Genomic DNA, 17368 nt, shown 5'->3' with positions numbered 1-17368 from the left:
AAGGCTGTTCGACGTTTCTCACTCGTATTCAAATACTTCTACCATGAGACTAAAGAACTTAAAGGGTTTCAGAGACTAAGCAGAGGGCAAGCATCTCATGGAACGTTTCCTGGCCAGACACGGCTTGGCTTCAGGCTCGTCATAACATGTTGACCAAAGGGCAACGATAGACATGTCAGGCCATAACGGACGATGAGTCGGGAAACCAAGTGAATATAAAATGGAGCAAGTATGATCCCTCCTCTTAGACTTATCACCATCAGCTTCATCCTCATCTTCGTCATCATCTACTCAACACTCTATTCCACCCTCCACCCTCACACCATCTTTTCCAGCTACCAAAATGAAGACCTTCTTGAGCATCTTCACTCTCTCCCTATTGGGGTAACTCGCATTTTGTGCTTCATTCATGCTAAGACTCTAACTCGGTGAATAGTTCGACTGTCATGGCCAACTGCTACTGCCACGTCCGCAACAAGCGTGACATAAAACTTACAAACACATGCTGCGTTGATAATGGAGGCAGAATGACTGGACCCCCCCTGCATGTCCGTTACTGCACTTGAATATCGATATCTGGAAGCTGACTTATCCGCCAGTGCCACTTCGACGATCCTACCACGATGAACATTCCTTTCAAACAGTGCTGCGATCTAAACCACGAAAGCAGTGTTTGTGATTTCAACAACAGCAATGGCACGGACACAAAGCGGACTTAAGCCATGATATACGGTCCCTCCTTCCCCAAGTGCCATAACGACGAAACGGAGTATGAAAAGAAAAGAATTTGCGGAGGAGTGGGAGCATTACATTTCTTACACTCACTTACTTCCATGAAACCTTTGGGTCATGATTACTACAGTTTGCCTTGGCATAGCCAGTCCTTACCGTTATGGGCATTTTTGATACAGCAAGTACATAGCAATTCAAACTTTCACTGGCGCAATTCGATGACTTCGTTGTTGACTTGCTCTCGTCTTAGCTACGCTGATATATTTACCAACCACGGAAATGATGAGTGCCGAAACTAGCCAAAATTATCAGTGATGTGTCTGCATGTTGCCATCGACCTAGCAGCGACACATTTATCCCTTGCAGTGGTGATCAAATAATCTCAGTGGGGGTGAGTGGACTATGGAATGACGGTCCCTCCATATAATTATTGAGGGAATTATGTCAAGTTCTTTCTACCGAGTTAGCTGAATTATATTTTGCCTAGCCAGTTCTCTCCCTCGAAGACTTTCGAGATTCTGACTAGTTGGCTGGGATTTATTGGTAAGATTTAACATATATCGGAATGTTTCAAACTATTACCAACGCCCAGGGAAGACTGAGACAAGGAGAACTGAAAGACGCAGCTAATGAGGAATTCCTGGCGGGCGTTGCTATAAAGAGCTTTCTGGACATTAGTCAGGAAGAGTTTTGACTTCGCAAATCCTCTGGGAGCCAAATCATTGAGATTTTTCCACTAAAGAGCATTGTATGAAGAATCCGACAAGAATTACGGGAGTATATTCGAAGTGCCCATTCCCTGAACGAAAGCAGCGATCGCCACCGCCATGAACACGAGAAAATACTTCTTCACAGCACCGGACAATGGATTTATGCATGCGAGCTCTGCTTGAAATTGGTTAGCAACGGCTCTGACACCATTGTTCTCTGGCTCAATGGAGACCCTGGACTGCTCGACCAGCGTCATATTGACGGGGAACTGCAGGGGAATATCTCAGACCTTTTAACTTCATTAGCCCCGTGGTACACCTACTTGAATACGATTGAGACGACCTGCAGTTTAAATGCATTCAACAGGGTATTTTACCGATTACCAACACCAATAGCATGTACTATCATGTTTGGTCTACAAAGAAGGGCGTCTAGCTTCAGACAAACTCTGCAAAGCGGTCAGTATCTCTAATACCGACCCAGGCAAAGACCTGTGTCAAGCACCTGAAATTTACAGGCCGCATAATCGTTTGTTGTGCATCTGAAACAGGGTAGATGAGTTGACAGAAAACAAGGAGAACAACCACAAAGCGTGCACTCTGCCGCGCTCTCTAACGCGGAGCGCATTCCCAGGCTTACGCATCCATGTAGTTCTTGACCGCCTGTGTACTGCTGCTGCCGTGCCGCGTACCGTTTTGTGGAGTTCCGTCGCCCCACAGAGCAACCGTTTCAACATGGCTGGAAACTAAGTTACGGACCTGACCTGAATTTGCAGCTAGCGCCACCGGGCGAATCCCGAAGTTTGCAAGTTTAGGCCCGGGTTATCGGAAACCGAATGTGTATGGTTCCACCATTTTCTACTTTCTTTTTAGCAGTGGAACACAAGGCACATGTCGCATGGGACTTTCAACTCGAATTCAGAAAGCCCATCATATCCATCATCAGGAACGCTCACGCCCCAACTCGGGCAATACCCCACGCCTTGCCTTTAGTATTACCACTAAAATGAGTGCCATCAACGCCGGAACATCATGCCATGCCTAATCAATCATGTGCTGAAACCACTCCCATTTCAATGAGAGCCAGGAACTTCGCATGAGTAATAGAAGCCACCTTGAGCATTGTTGACAGACTTTGGATTGCAACACATGAACATCGCATCCTATGAGCCGGTCTTATTGACGAGTACCACGGCAGCATTGATGCTTGTCAAAAGCTCACCAGGAATCCTGCTAAGCTCAGAATTATGAGACTTAGTTTGGGAAAATTAATCTGAGTCGACATGTGCTGGCGGGCAGAGTTCCTCCGGACTCACTGGGAAAGAGGTAGATACGAATGACTGGCAAAAGCCAGAATGCTGTACCGACGCGATAGCGGCAAATGACAAATTTGAAGCCTACGGCGCAGCAGGGTCTAGAGGGGTCCAGTAGAAGAGAAATAATTGTCACCTGAGAATGGGGCCGTGTTGGACTCCGCTTAGTCCGCAAGATTCTTCAAATTTCGGGCCTAAAGTGGGCCACATGCGCCCTGCATTCCTAATAAGCTTAATGGCAAAATACCCAAGTCACATCGGGATCCGTACATTTAGGGATAGCGTCATGTGAGAGTGAAAAAGCTTACCTTCTTGAGGCCATGCCCATGGGGGCTTTTTAGGGGTTCACAGTTGTACTAGACGACCTGACCAATCACCATGCCGCATCTCGCCAACCTGATAGCCACTTATACCTAGCCTCAACCACGCGATGAACTTGAGACATCGCCGAAAGCTCCATTTTGGACTAAATAGTTTGAATGTAAGAGAGAGGCACAGTTGCTCGTAGGTCGGTTGATGACCAATGACCATCAACACTGGGCCGAATTACGATTCTTGGCGATGTTTGTACTTTTGAACTTTCTGTTTGCTAATTCTCAAACCATTTCTCAAATCACTTGTTTGCCATTTTCATTTATGTAGAAGCTCGAGTGGTTATAGCTACGGTTGGATCATGTAACCCCGGTTTTGTTCAAACCTGGAGTCAAATATGGGCTTGGTGCGGCAGATGTCAACTATAGCTGTGGCCTCCACGATGGTTAGGCTGCTCCTCCGTAACTGCATAGCCAAATACCCGATTTGGAAAGAAGCTAAAAAAGTACCCTGTCGGCAGTGCCGCAATACTATGGAGCACGACAGGGTTCCAAGATGAGCTTACTATTGGTAGGTGTAAAGCAATACCACAAGACAAGCCTGAAGAGGGGATACTCGGGGTCATCAATCGTGAGCCAGATGAAGACAGTGGCCTCAACGTCCTAGAACTCTGAGTATAAATAGGCTGATGGAACGCAGTCTTTGGGATTGGAAAGCAGGCGTGCTACATCTTCTCCGGCTTTATCTACTCAGACCAGCTCCTCGCTTAGCCTTCTACCAGCATGAAGTCTCTTGCTTTTGTGGCCCTCGCGCCCTTGATTCTTGCCAGTCCCCTTGGACAAACCGCTCAAGAAATCCAAGTCACTCTGCACTTCAGCAAAGAAACCTCCCAATCTTCGATCACGGCATGGACCAAGGACCGCAGTGCCATTGTTGGCCATTCTTGCTCATCAACTCTTGCGTCGGGCGCTTTTGAGGCTCACCCGATTACCTTCGAGGTCAACGAAAACGGTGTAGGCGACGTTGTCCTCGGTGGCCAGAGCTCCAAGGTTCAAGATAACCCAGAAGGCTCGGCCGAGGTCACTTGCGGCCGTATGCACAGTCCATATGAGACTGTCGTCAACTGCGATATCACTATCCCAGGAACCTTGGAGCTAGCTGCTATCAGCAGACGAGACGTTCCCGAGTGCTTTACTACCCCGACGACCTCTCTTAGTGAGGTTCTCGACGGCTTCCACCAAGCCCCCGCCGTTATCCCGACGGAACAGCCCATCGAGATGGCGGCTGTGAACGCAACCGACAATGAGCTCGAAGAGCGACAAATCTGCGGCGTGCACAGCTCGTTCAGTGTTCGGGTCGGCGATGGCAACCCACACCAGAACCCCATGAACGTCCAATTGAGTGTAAGTGGTCTCGAAAATGGATAATTGAATTTTTTTCTGACATCAATTTGAACAGGAAAACATGGACTGTTCCAGAGATGGCTGCATCATCTCCAGGAGCGAGAGCCGCTCCTTGAGTGTAAGCTGGAGTGCGTCCGGAACGGCTTGGTCGTGGTTGAACGCCGGGTTCGCTGTGGAGGCTTCCATTGAGACAGGCAACGACTACCAATGCCCTGGAAACGCCGGTGATTTCTTCTGCTTGTGGAAGAACCAGGCTCAGACTGCCTACACCGTCAGGAACAGGCAGGTTACCTGTGCCGGAGCCCGGGACGTTGGTGATAACTTTGTTATGTGGTCACCCAACAGCCAGAACCGCGGCGGTTACTACTATTGTGTCTACGGCCGAAACTACTGCCGCGCTCTGGGTGATCGCTGGCTTGATACGAATGGCCGCGCTGGTGGTCCTTAAGCGCGCGTTGGAACAAGAAAGACGCTCGTGTAGGGGTGAGGGAGAGTCGATTTCGAGACTCTCCAGAGATAGTTGAACGGTGATGTAGGGGGGTTCTTGGCGGGGAATTCATTACATGTAAGAGGATCACAGAAAGATAGAATGTTCTGCAAGTTTTATACATCCCTTCATAGACGCGGTTCAGCCAGTCACTCCCAAATTTAATAAAGACGAGGAGTCTCCGACCCATTATGGCAACGATACCCTCGGCCTTCCCTCACTGCCGTCCTGGCATTCTTGATAGCCAACGTAAAACCTCGTCGATTTGATAATAAAAACCAAGTTAATTGCGCAATATCGAATTTGGATTTAACGCGTTTGAAGGCCAATCGTTCAGCAGCCTAAGCTGATGCTAGAGAAGAACAGCCACTTAATCAAACCGTTTCCACGTGGGGTCACCGAAAATTGTGTACTAGGAAATATTCGCGTTACCAACAGAAAATTTCCAACAGTGAATGGGACTACTTCTTTTGACAGGGCATCCACGATGAAAAGCAATTAAGTGTTCTGGTGAGATCGATCGCTGCCTATAAGGAGCCCTGCCCAAATTAGACTTTCTCCACAAAATTCAGTGTTTCAGTATAAGTGCTTTGTTTAGAAAGAAGGAATGCCGAGGGAGTTGGCGGACTATCATCTTGTAATTCGACTATGTGGAACAGGGAGGTTCTTCCCTTTTCTTGTGCTGGGTGTATGAGTTATATGCATTCTGCTCCGCAGTAGAAATCACGTTTACCAATTGACGTAGCAAGTCGTAGAGAGGGCAGCCGTAACTGCTGCACAATGTGGTCTGTCAGCAATAGTCAATGCCCCAAACTAGTCCAGATTGAAAGGATTCCTATTACAATGGAAGCGTTTCGATGCTAGAACGGTGCATTGCGCTATTCATTTGCAGGTCGAGCTGCCGAGTCTCTGTTTCTCAAGGTAGGAAGATTTTCAAATTTGCGAATGGACTTTGAGACCGGCCTAAGAGAGCTGTAAGCCTCTTGAAATTCATTCAATGGGCAACCTTACGTGTAGAAGATATTTTCCTACATAGTTCATTGTCGTTGCAGCCCATTGAAAAATCAAAGAGCGAAGCTGGATAACCCCGTAAATGTTAGAAAGCCAGAGACACTGCGGCGGCCATTCAGCACCAGTAAAAAGCCGCCTTCCAAATGAACCAACATCAGAAACATCGGAACGTGATACTGATAGCGAGAGTGGCAGTGATGGTGATGCGTCCAATGAAGGTATTGACGTCGTGGGAGAACTGCGCGCTCCATTCCAGGATGGCGATAATTCAAATGACATCGACGATCACTTCGACGAAGACTTCAGCTTCAAACAACTACCGGTCCACTCTGGCCTCTGCGGGGTGCCAATCAGCCGAAGAATCTGCTAGCGATGGATCGAAAGCATAGTTCATAACGAAATTGAGAATGGCGGCTTGGGGAATTATTACGCATTTGACGTTGAAGATGCGGGATTTGGGGACACTAAGTTTGATACTGGAGGCATAACTATCAACATCGCCTTCGCTACCACGCCTGATGGAACAACATAAGGTATGAGTGGGGACAACGCATCGAAAATCCCGTCTCTAGACTCGAAAGATCTTACCGATATATTCTTCATGGAGCCACGAATCACCACCAAACTTTGGTTCAGTTATATCAGCGTCCTCATAGTTATACGTTAGTTCGACGAGCCCAGGGCTGGCAGGCGAGGTGGTCGAGCAGTTCATCCAGACAGAGCGCCAGCCGGACCAGATAGTGCAAGTCTGTGGGATGATGGTTTTGAAGGTCAAGCTGCTTACGCAGAAGCAGACGCGGATCTTCCGCCACTGGGACTCGTCTGCTAGCCTCATTGCTTAGACCCCCAGTGGTCTGTCATCTCCAGTATTCCACTCAACCCTGAGCCTGGTGTGGCCGCTTGGTGGGGAGAGTCTTTGTTCGCGTGTTCGCCAACTTCACCAAGAATAGGTTGTTTACGATGTTTTGGGCGATTGCCTGGATGCATTATGCCACGTCTTGGTCCAGTGTCGCTTCCTAGACTGTGCAAAGTTGACTTTGTGCCGAACGATATGGATCATAACAAAAGCTCGGGAGGAGATGTTCATGATGAAGTAATCGCTACAGTGCTGATATCAGCTTGCAACTAGCAGAGCGCGAACTCGCCTGTTGGTAGCATAAAGTCCCATTTCCCTCAAATCGTTCAACCTCGCCTGAATTTGGTCGAGAATAGGATCAGTGGAGATCATGGACGATCAGCTAAAGGTGCCCAAGAAGAACCCGAAGCTCGGAATCGGAGAGTTGCCCGCCAAGTTTGACAAGTCTGATGGGTTGCTGGATTGCCATATTATTCATTTCCTAGCTCAGAGTCATTGTGGCTTACCGCAGTCCATGCCAGGTGCCATTCAATGTAACTGGGCAGCCTCACTAGAGTTTGATGGCAAGATGGCCTCGTGGAACTGGCAGGTACACAGCTGAATGAGTATCATTTGTATACCGCAAGAATGAACATGACACCTGAAAGGCTACCGTCAAAGGTGGTCACCGCCATTGAGAGCATGAGACTCAGTCTCCGACACAGCAGAGCTCCGTTGTGATTCTGCGAGAATCTTTAAAAGCCCCGAGGAAACAGATTGTGTCTACGTGTTGAACGATTAGTCTTCCCGTTTCGCGGAAGAACTGGGCCATGGCATCCACTCAGACGCGAGCTAGCTCTAGCAACAAGGGGGATGTTCGGATCGAAATGACGAAAAGTTGGAATGCTATGTATGCTGAGCACCAGTATTGTCGAGACCATGTACGCCAGGAGGATTTCCGGGCCGTTTCGATGCGCCGGGGTTCAGGTGTTAGCGAGCACCTGGGCACCTGACGAGCTATGGTACCTGCATGTGGCTGCATGACTGCATCCACACTATCTAGGTACATAGTACCTCAATGAAGCTAATTGTCAAGAGCATGGCACGACGAGCGCTGTGTCAGGTATGGGAGGAATGACTGGGAGAGGACAAGGGGTCGCAATCAAGTGCATATTGCACGCGATCGAGAAAGCAGGTTCGGGCAACCTGGGGTTGGCATTGCAGCTACTCTTGCACAGGGAGAGGGAGATTTTGGTGCAACTTCTAAGTGAGTAGTACCGGTAATGGAGGGCAGTGCAGAGCAGATGCGTGATTTCCAATCGGGATCTCAGGAGGAGGGAAGTGCGGCACAGCACTGCGCCATTTCGCCAATCTGCAGGCATGTCGCATTGCGGTGCTAATTAAATCTTCATGGCCGACGCTCACCATCCAACTTGCATCGAGGCAGGCGGGGAAGATTACATATGAGAAAGTGTGATGGACGGTCTAATTGATGATGTGCATTCTCGATTGAAACGAGGTTGACGTGGCCTGTGAAGAGGATGGCAAGATGGGACTTGTTGATCTGATGAATACGAACACAGATCGGGGCGAACCTCGGCGGTGGCTATTGGCTGCATCGTTTGGATCCGCCGCTTCCTGCAGTACAAGCCGATCGATCGGTCGGTCGGCACTCACAGAGAGGCAAAAGAGCATCACAGAAGCCCCAGAGGGTGAATCAGTGGTCCGCACAAGAACTCAAATGGGCCGAATGCCAAGCCGACGTATCCGAGAGAGGCTGTTGTTTCCTGTGCTTCCAGAAGGCCTGGCAGAGTTCAAGACAGCACTACGTTCTGCATCTGCACCTGCATCTGCATTATCCGTCAGCGTCGGCTCCCAACTTACCATGGTACCAGCTTTGGGCCCTGTCGCCCGTTTCGCAACGAGGAACCTGGCGCCACCAAATTAGCAGGCACTGGCCCAGGACAGTTTTGCACTGCCCCCCGCTGACGAGGGCCGCCAAACTTGCCAACCAGCCTCAGCCAACCTGCTGGGGACTTTCGGGTTCAAGGTGAACACAACTTACATAGTACTACGTAAGTTATTGTTGGACGCCAAAGTTCCAGTCAACAGTGATTCTGGACAGCGGGCGATTCGGAAGGGCCAAGCCTGAACAAGCTTGACAAGCAACCGCGGCGCGCATCATCTTGCCGCTTTTCGCCCAGGCGCAGTCCATACCCCATACCTAGTACGAATAATTCGCGAGGCCCCCGGTAAACAGCAGAGCGGCCGAGCTCGCGTCAAAAAAGCTTAACGCAGTTTAGAAGGGGTCTTGGGGGTCCTGGGGGCCGACCAAGACCGCTCCCGGGGTGGGCCAGCGCGCATCATTGGTGAGATCCTTCCAGCGACCCAGGCAGCCTAGCGCCGTCGGTGCCGCTAGGGGTCCCCTGTCCGCGTTTCTCGTACTGGACTTGACACACCCAACTTAGATGCATCTCACCACACACTGGGAGCCAACCAGCCCACCAACTAAACGGGTAAGTTGAGGGCCAGACGACGCCGCCTGCCTGCTTACAGTCCACCCAAGGTGTTCATCCCCCCCGGAGCCCTCGTCGCTGCCTTCTACTTCTGTTCCGTACTTCCAAGGGACGAAAACCATTCCACCGTCATCATCGTCATTACCATCACTCCGTCGGTGGTGCTGCAGTTTCCTTCTTTCTCGTCGTTCGTTCTGGCTGAAGGCACCTCGACTTCGTTCGTCGGCTGCTGCTTGTACTTGCTTACATTTGTTTCATCAGCCTTCACTCGTTCGCTCTCCCGCCATACAGCACTGCACAAGATCTCACACCACATCTCCTCAGATCGCCCGTCTTTCGCACCCACAAACCCGCATTGCACGCGCAGAAATCACCTCCATCACACCGCCAACCGCCAACCATGAAGGCGTTCTCTCTCGCCTCGTGGGCGCCCCTCGGGGTCGCGCTGCTGGCTTCTGGCGCATCCGCCGCCGACGCTGCTTGGTCCACCATCCCGGCCATCCAAGCCTCCGGCCAGCACTTCTTCTACAGCAACAATGGATCCCAGTTGTAAGTCTAGTCGAGCCTGCCCGCTTGAGGGCCAAGATATGAGGCGCACAGCCAAGCTTACACACAACGCTTCATAGCTACCTGAAGGGCGTTGCCTATCAGCAGAACTACGAGCCCAATGGCACGGCCAACAATGACCCCAATGCCCAGTACACTGACCCTCTTGCCGACGCCAGCGCCTGCGCGAGAGATATCCCGTACATGAAGCAGATCTTCACCAACATCATCCGAGTCTATGCTGTTGACCCCACCAAGAACCACGACGACTGCATGCAGCAGCTCGCCGCCGCCGACATCTACGTCGTCGCTGATCTGAGCGAGCCCGGCGTTTCCATCAACAGCAACGACCCCTCGTGGAACGAGCCGCTCTACAAGCGCTACACCAGCGTCATCGACTCCCTGGCCAAATACAACAACGTCATCGGCTTCTTCGCCGGTAACGAGGTCGTCAGCGCCAGCAACCAGACTGCTGCTGCTGCTTTTGTCAAGGCGGCCGTCCGCGACACCAAGGGCTACATCCAGCGCCACTACCGCAAGTCTCTGGGTGTGGGATACGCTACGGCCGATGTCCCCTCGAGAGACGAGCTGGCGGCTTATTTTGCCTGTGAACCCGAGGCCAACTCTCCGTCGGGCATCGACTTCTGGGGCTACAACGTCTACTCGTGGTGTGGAGATAGCAACTATGAGAAGTCGTCGTACGGCGATCGTGTCAACTTCTTCTCCGACTACCCCGTTCCTGTGTTCTTTGCCGAGTATGGCTGTATCGAAGGTGTCGACGGCGGCCCAACACACCGACCTTTCACGGAGGTGCCCGTCCTCTACGGCAACATGACCGAGGTCTTCTCGGGCGGTATTGTCTACCAGTGGTTCATGTCGGAGAACAACTACGGTTTGGTCCAGATCGATGGCAACAACGTCTCGCCCTACCCAGATTTCACGTCGTTGAAGAACCAATTGGCCACTGTCAGCCCCTCCATTACCCAGTCGAGCAACTACAAGCCGGCCAACACGGCTCCTGCCTGCCCTACCGTGGGCTCCTCTTGGGCCGCCGCCCCCTCGCCCCTACCGCCGACCGTCAACCCTGAGCTCTGCGACTGTGAGCAAGCAGCCCTGAGCTGTGCTGTTGGCTCGGACGACGCCACGGCGTACGGCGACGCCTTCAACTTCATCTGTGGCAAGAATGCCAAGTACTGCGTGGGCATCGAACGCAATGCCACCTCGGGCACGTACGGCGCTATCGGCGGATGTGACCCCAAGGTTCAGTTGGGTTTCGTCGCCAACTCGTACTACCTGGACAACAACAAGGCTTCGTCCAACTGCGACTTCAACGGCCTTGCCACGGTACAGAATGCCGCCAGCGCAGACACGTGCACTGCACTCCTCTCGGCTGTCGGTACCGATGGTACGGGTAGTGTCCCTACTGCGACGGGTACCCAGGGCACAGGGGCAGCAGGCTCTTCGACATCCAGCTTCGGAATACCCGGATACAGCACACCGGCCTACTTCGCCGTCGGAAAGACGCTCTTGGCTGTCTACTTTGTTGGCCTGGTGGTGTCTGGCGTTGGCATGCTTGCTTTGTAATTGGATTATGGACCGATCAGGCCTGAGAACGGCTCCACGTTGATATGGGTCATTGTTGGTGGTACATTCCGACGATGATCCCCACAGTTTTGATGTCGCATCGGCATGTCAGTTTGTTTTGAGTATGTAGACTAGGGTCTTTGACAGACAGGGCATAATGGATACACTATGAACTCAGATGAGCCCTCCCAGCTCGACTCTATCCCTCGTGACACATGTTCATCACTTGCTGTCAGGATAAGCGGGCAAGTTCATGTCAAAATCCTGAAATCCATCTAGCACACACATGGCTCGCATGGCCCCCTGGGCATATAAGCATGCCCTGGTTATGCATAACTCGCACCACGGCAGCAAGTCTGTAGGATAGCGAAATGGCCGGCTCCTGAGGCCGAGTTAGTCTCTCTGGGGTTAATTCTACCACTGGAAGTAGCAGATTGGTAGCAAATCACATCGATTTCTCTATCGACCAAGTGGGTAGCAATAGTCTGTTCTCGCAGCGGAGCGCACTATGATGATCGAGGCTAAGACAGACAAGCTTTTCATAACCCATATTAAATGCCCCCCGATTCAGGGCGGATGGGCCCCGGTGGTAGAGGCCCCCACAGGCAATACGACAATCGGTCGTAGGGGCCGTACCCGCGCCGACCGGGCGGTCCAGCGCGTCTCGTGTCTGGGCGCCCGCAATTTGGGACGACTTGTTAGCCCGTGGGGATTTGCGCCAACGTGAACGACGTGATGAAGCCCACGTGGGACCTTTCTCGTATTGCATCATGCGCTCACTTGAACATCTCCGGATGGTTTGCCATTCTAGCCAGATCCCGTTGGGCTAGCGTGGGATCCATGGATGTGACTGACGATCCACCGAAATGCCTCAGATTTCCAACTTGCCGAGTCCCGTAATGTCCATGTTCAAGACGCATAATTAAGTTGCAACGCCTCCCAGATACTGCCCTACGCACCGACTCTATAGTCTCAAATCGTTCGACTACATGCAGGCCAACCACATTGATGATCACCATAGCTCCTCGAGGGGAGTCGCCGGCTGCCGGGATCCGACTAGTGCCCGTGCGTTGTTCATCTCCTCAACCGAGGGCATGTTGACGATCATGAGGTATAATATGCTCTGAAAGGCGGATATTGGTCAGTAACAAGGCGACGGCGGCAAGAACGGACGGGAAGGGGGGGATAATCTCGTACCTCTCGCACTTTGTGCTCTCGCGGCTCCTTCTCTGGGTGCTTGCGCAGTCGCTTTTCGTCCTTGCGGGCCTGTTTCTCCCACTTCTTCTGCTGCTCGGCCTCCTTTTTCTGCTGCTTGCGGAGGTCCTTCTCACTCAGCTCAGCGCTCGGGTCCAGCAGCGGGTTGATCAGGCTGGTGGGGTGCTTCCTTTGCTTCACACCGCGAGAACGGTCGTGTCAGTGAGATAGTCGGGACCCAGGAAACTGTGGCCAACGATAGTGAACGCTGCTTACAAATTTCACTTGCGATTTTAGATCCTCCCGGGCGTCGTAAGCTGCCGCTACTTTGGCCAACTTACCGGCGATGCTTCGCATGCCGCCTTTCGCGCTGCTGCTGGCTGCGCTGTCTTCTGCTCCCTCGCTGTGCTCCTCCGACACAGAGTCCTTGGGTTCACAGTAAATGAGAGCCGCCGAGGCCGGGAAGTTTGCATCCCCCGCAGCGCCATCGGTACTTCTGAAGCGGCGCATTATGTCCTGGACCTGATTGGTCTCCTCCGGGATGAGGTTGTCGGTATTACAGTGGGCATCGCCTCGCACGCCTCCGTGGCGCGAGTTCGTGTCGTACGCCATGATCAGGCAGTAGAGCCCGCGCGGGCGGAAGAGCTCGTCGTTCATCTTCCGAAGGTAGGAATTCTGGCTGTGCGACAACGCGGTGAGCCGCTGACGTGACTCCCCACGAGACTGCTGATGTGCTGCCTGGGCCCAGAAGCTAGACTCACCTTATCCGGGCTTGGGTTTCATTGTATATCTCGGCCGCTATCTGGAGCGACATGCCGGTGATGGGCGCGAAGCTGGCGACCGAGGCCGGGATGATACCTATCACCTGCCCGGCGGCGTTCAGTGATCCCCCGAACGGGTTCGACGAGACCGCCGCGTTGAGGCCGTCGATGAAAGCCAGGAAGGTCGCCTGGTCGATGCCACAAAATATCAGATCTGGTGCGTACGCGCGGACGAACCCACGTTGGCGCTGCTTGGGGCGCCGCTGTGGTAGGATGACAACCTGCGGCAGCCGTGGAGCGGCAGTATTACTACGCATCACACCTCCCACGGAGGTTGCTGGGGCTTCGAATTCTCGGTATGCTGGTGGTAGATCCATAATTTATGTCGAAATATGGTTATAGAATTCAAAAACCAAAAGTCCGGTCTACACCTAGCCCAAGGTTCTATCTGCAGAATATGCGAAGTAGCCATCCTGATATATTCCAAAGGTGGCTTATCTGTTAGTCTTGTCTGTGCCGCTCTTGGCTCTTGGACTCGGACTCGCATTCGTTGATTTGGGGGGGATTGACCAACCAGAGATCGCGTCAAGACTTCAGCTAGGATCTGAGCCACGCGTTTATGAATCCATCGTTCGAATAAGTCCACAAGGTGCTGTTGATCAATCAGTCTTTGTCGCTCTCAAGTGAGGTCAAGTTTTTGCCAATTCAGGCTGTTGTCGATGCTTGGCGGCCTCTGGTCAGCTAGCGTGCACATCATAGCTTTCATGGTCGCGTCTGAATTGTCGTAAACTGAGTAGCATAGTCCAATCAATTGTACCGAATCCACGAGTGTGCGGATGCTAATTGATGCTGTCATGCACCGAGATATTGTCCATTTGACGCAGCCAGATTTGTGTGCATATGCTATGTTCTATGATTAATCAATTCTATGGCCTTTACCAAGTTGCCAAACCCCATCGCGACCAGATGTACTCTCCAGGTATATTCTCGTGAAACAACCTTATTTATCTCGGACTACTACCTCTTTCTCATTCCTAATTTCCGAAAGAGCCCTATTTTACTGCCTTGCGCCGGCAAGTCTGGAGATACTGCACCAACTCTTAGGTCCTTTTTGTACTTTTCGAGTATTCCACGACGGTGATACTTGTCGAACTTCTTTGTCGCGTCTTTTCCGGCAACTCCTGCCATGACTGATTCCCAGGTACGTTAGCACAGTTACAATTTAACTCCATGTCCAATGATACGCACTTTTGTGTCCACCTGGATGCTCGTGCTGAAATCTCGTCACATCATATATATCGTTGTCTATAACAATCCATAAATCATTCGCTGTCTTGTGTCCTGACACCTCAACCAGCGAAAATGACTTTTCTTGGATACTCTCGATGCGTTCCTCGGACGGCTCGTCGTTCGGGCTGGAGATTCTGGACAGTGGAAATTGACTGCCGTCAATCACGACATCGACCAAGGGCGCCTTGACAGAGTCTTGAGCTGGAACAGTCAGTGTCGTTACCGAGATATCCACGGCTGTGACTGATTGGTCTACCGACATAATAGGAAAATAACTGGGAATGTCCCGCAAAAAGTGCAGCTTTGAAAGGTGAGTGCCGAGGATCCAGGGGCTGTCGGTTAATCTATAAAGGCTTCAGTGCTACATAAGTTATCAGAACTCTCGTACTTCCACCTCACACCACATCATGCTTATACATGGCGGTTGCCAACCATAGTCCACATCATGTGGGCCGCAGATCATTGGCGGGGGTTGTTGGACTTGGGCTGGGGGTTTCGGCCAAGGCCTCGGCACACAGATATGGGTGCAACCCCCACGCCCCACACTCCTTGATGCTCCTGCGCACATCGTACAGGATGACGTTTACTCTGAGTTACGGAGATTAACTTTTCACGCATAGCATACCTGTTCACAGGGCTCTTGCAATTACTTTCCCCAGGTAGATGCGGTAAGCCTCCGGCTCTTTAAGGACTTTCACATCATTTTCCACATTGGAATCACCTCAGAGTTGGGTACAGTTCACTCCTTGGGGTCGGCCGAGTCTAGTCACCAGTTGCGACACAGCGAGATCGGATGTTCTACGGTTCCTTGGTGATAGTACACCTCAGTTCAAAATTTACAGGGTATGGAATTTCCAAATTACATTGTTTCTGTCCCAAGCTTCCATGGTCAGCATCCTTATTTGGGGAATACTATTGAGTCCTTGATTAACCCAGCCGCCTCGACATTGCTTAGCTTTCGCTCCTGCACAGTATTTAGCGCCTTTGTCAGATTCAATCCATCCAGGAGACCGCTCAAAGGACCATCACTTCCCAAAAGCTGGCCAATGACGCCTAGAATACCACCCAGATCCAGCGTCGGGTCTTCCCCAGATATGCTGGCCAGCACATCCCCTAAAGCCTGTAGGATAGGGACTTCGGTATCAATCCGTATGTTATTCAGTACATTTTCCAGATAGGTGATGTGCTGGCCGTTGACTATTGTCTTGTTGCCACTGATACCTACTAGAATATTACCACTTGTTATCGCGCTTGCTTGGCTGCTGATCACTTTGCCCAGGTTCTTGATCAGAGTATCGAGGAATATCTGCCCTTTGAATGAACGTGTGCTGTTCCCGGGAGGGAGCTCGACATTCAGGATTGTAGCGTTCCCAATAATGATGTCGCCAGCCCATGCGTTGAAGGTGACGTTTCCCAACCCCATGGTGAGCGGCGACCAATTGGGAAGAGTGAAATTCCCTATCAAGTTCGTGCCGTCGGCCTCTGGGGGCAGCACGATGCGTATTTCGTCCAGTTTCACGCCATCTAGTTTGTTGAGGCCATTGATGGTCACTGTTTTGTCGAGATGAATGGGCGCCTTCAATGCGCCGAGGTGCGCCATTGTGTCTGCACGGACGCTAATGTCCGTGGTCTTATTGTATAGAGTTCTTTCCAGCCACTTGTTGATCTCTGACCTGTTGCCTATATTGACAATCTGATTATCAATGGAAAGAACAGTGTGGCCGCTGACGCTTTGTCTTGGTAATACCACTGACGTATAGGGACTAAACGGATTGGTGTCTGCATTGTAGAGAAAGAGCTTGAAACCATCAAGTGACACTGTGAGGCCAGCGGGGACATCGAGAGCTGTCTGTAGTCCTACTAAGACCTGACTGTCGGAAATGGCTTTGAGAGAGGCGTAGTAGATAGGAAGGTCCGTCCTATTCACGATGGCTTGCGCAAGGGCTGGGACAATCTTGAGGAATCTATAACCAGGTCGATCAGACCAAAATCCCTCGCGTGCTGGGGATAGGCTTATTCGAACGACTCACAGTAGTGGGAGGAATATGGCGAGAAATGCGATTCCAGCGATCAAGTAGCAAAGCCAGAATCGCTTGAAGTGTCGCTTCAGCTTTTCTTTTTTCGTGGGTTTTGACTCGGCAGACTTCACCGTCTCTAGGTGTTCAAAGCCGACATCCTTCTTGCTTCCGTCTGGGAATGTGAACTTTTCGTACTTCTCAGGCATGGTACCTGGCTCTTCTGATCACCCTGGCTTAGGGAAAGTGATGACTCGCTGCGCAACAACGTAGATGTCATGAGTATTCTAAGTCCAAAGCAGTCTACTTTCCCAGAAGAACGATGTCTTGAGAGCCATGGTTGCAACACAAGCAACTATCGAGAAGTTCACCAAGTTTGTGCATATGCACTTATTACTGTATATTACATGTTGCCGCCGAATTGCCTACCTGGGACATCTTGGGCATGCTTCCCCCCTTTGAAGCTCAGGTTGACAGCTTGCCAAGTCCGGGGAAGGTGGCATCGTGGGGTATGGACGATCTACTCTCATTTGAGGATACAGTTCGGAAAAGATGTACCCCAGAATCACGAGACGCACAGTCGAGTTTAGAAAGACGCTGTAGAATTGAGATCTCAACATGCGACTCTCGGCCGAGTGGAGGCGGCAAGTATAAACTTG

The 17368-nt window shown here is 51.4% G+C and overlaps 4 protein-coding genes across 4 annotated transcripts; 2 read left to right on the top strand and 2 right to left on the bottom strand.

Moving 5' to 3' along the window:
- Positions 1 to 3849: 3849 nt before the first annotated feature.
- Positions 3850 to 4918, top strand: JN550_005691 (uncharacterized protein; the record flags this gene model as incomplete). The annotated part of the gene is made up of 2 exons (XM_049317346.1): positions 3850 to 4470; positions 4526 to 4918. 2 exons carry the CDS (start codon positions 3850 to 3852, stop codon positions 4916 to 4918), a joined length of 1014 nt encoding a protein of 337 aa, XP_049172313.1.
- Positions 4919 to 9719: 4801 nt separating this feature from the next.
- Positions 9720 to 11449, top strand: JN550_005690 (uncharacterized protein; the record flags this gene model as incomplete). The annotated part of the gene is made up of 2 exons (XM_049317345.1): positions 9720 to 9868; positions 9946 to 11449. The coding sequence occupies 2 exons, from the start codon at positions 9720 to 9722 to the stop codon at positions 11447 to 11449; spliced, it is 1653 nt and encodes a 550-aa protein (XP_049172312.1).
- A 1012-nt stretch (positions 11450 to 12461) lies between these two features.
- Positions 12462 to 13781, bottom strand: JN550_005689 (uncharacterized protein; the record flags this gene model as incomplete). The annotated part of the gene is made up of 4 exons (XM_049317344.1): positions 12462 to 12572; positions 12647 to 12838; positions 12920 to 13322; positions 13405 to 13781. 4 exons carry the CDS (start codon positions 13779 to 13781, stop codon positions 12462 to 12464), a joined length of 1083 nt encoding a protein of 360 aa, XP_049172311.1.
- Positions 13782 to 14421: 640 nt separating this feature from the next.
- Positions 14422 to 16918, bottom strand: JN550_005688 (uncharacterized protein; the record flags this gene model as incomplete). Its single annotated transcript, XM_049317343.1, has 4 exons — positions 14422 to 14594; positions 14653 to 15038; positions 15627 to 16658; positions 16725 to 16918. 4 exons carry the CDS (start codon positions 16916 to 16918, stop codon positions 14422 to 14424), a joined length of 1785 nt encoding a protein of 594 aa, XP_049172310.1.
- Positions 16919 to 17368: the final 450 nt, after the last annotated feature.

Source organism: Neoarthrinium moseri (genome assembly GCF_022829205.1).
Source record: "Neoarthrinium moseri strain CBS 164.80 chromosome Unknown scaffold18_Wmoseri_CBS_16480, whole genome shotgun sequence".
NCBI classification, from domain to species: Eukaryota; Fungi; Ascomycota; class Sordariomycetes; order Amphisphaeriales; family Apiosporaceae; genus Neoarthrinium; species Neoarthrinium moseri.
The sequence above is the reverse complement of the archived record's forward strand: the minus strand, read 5'-3'. Positions and strand labels throughout refer to the sequence as shown.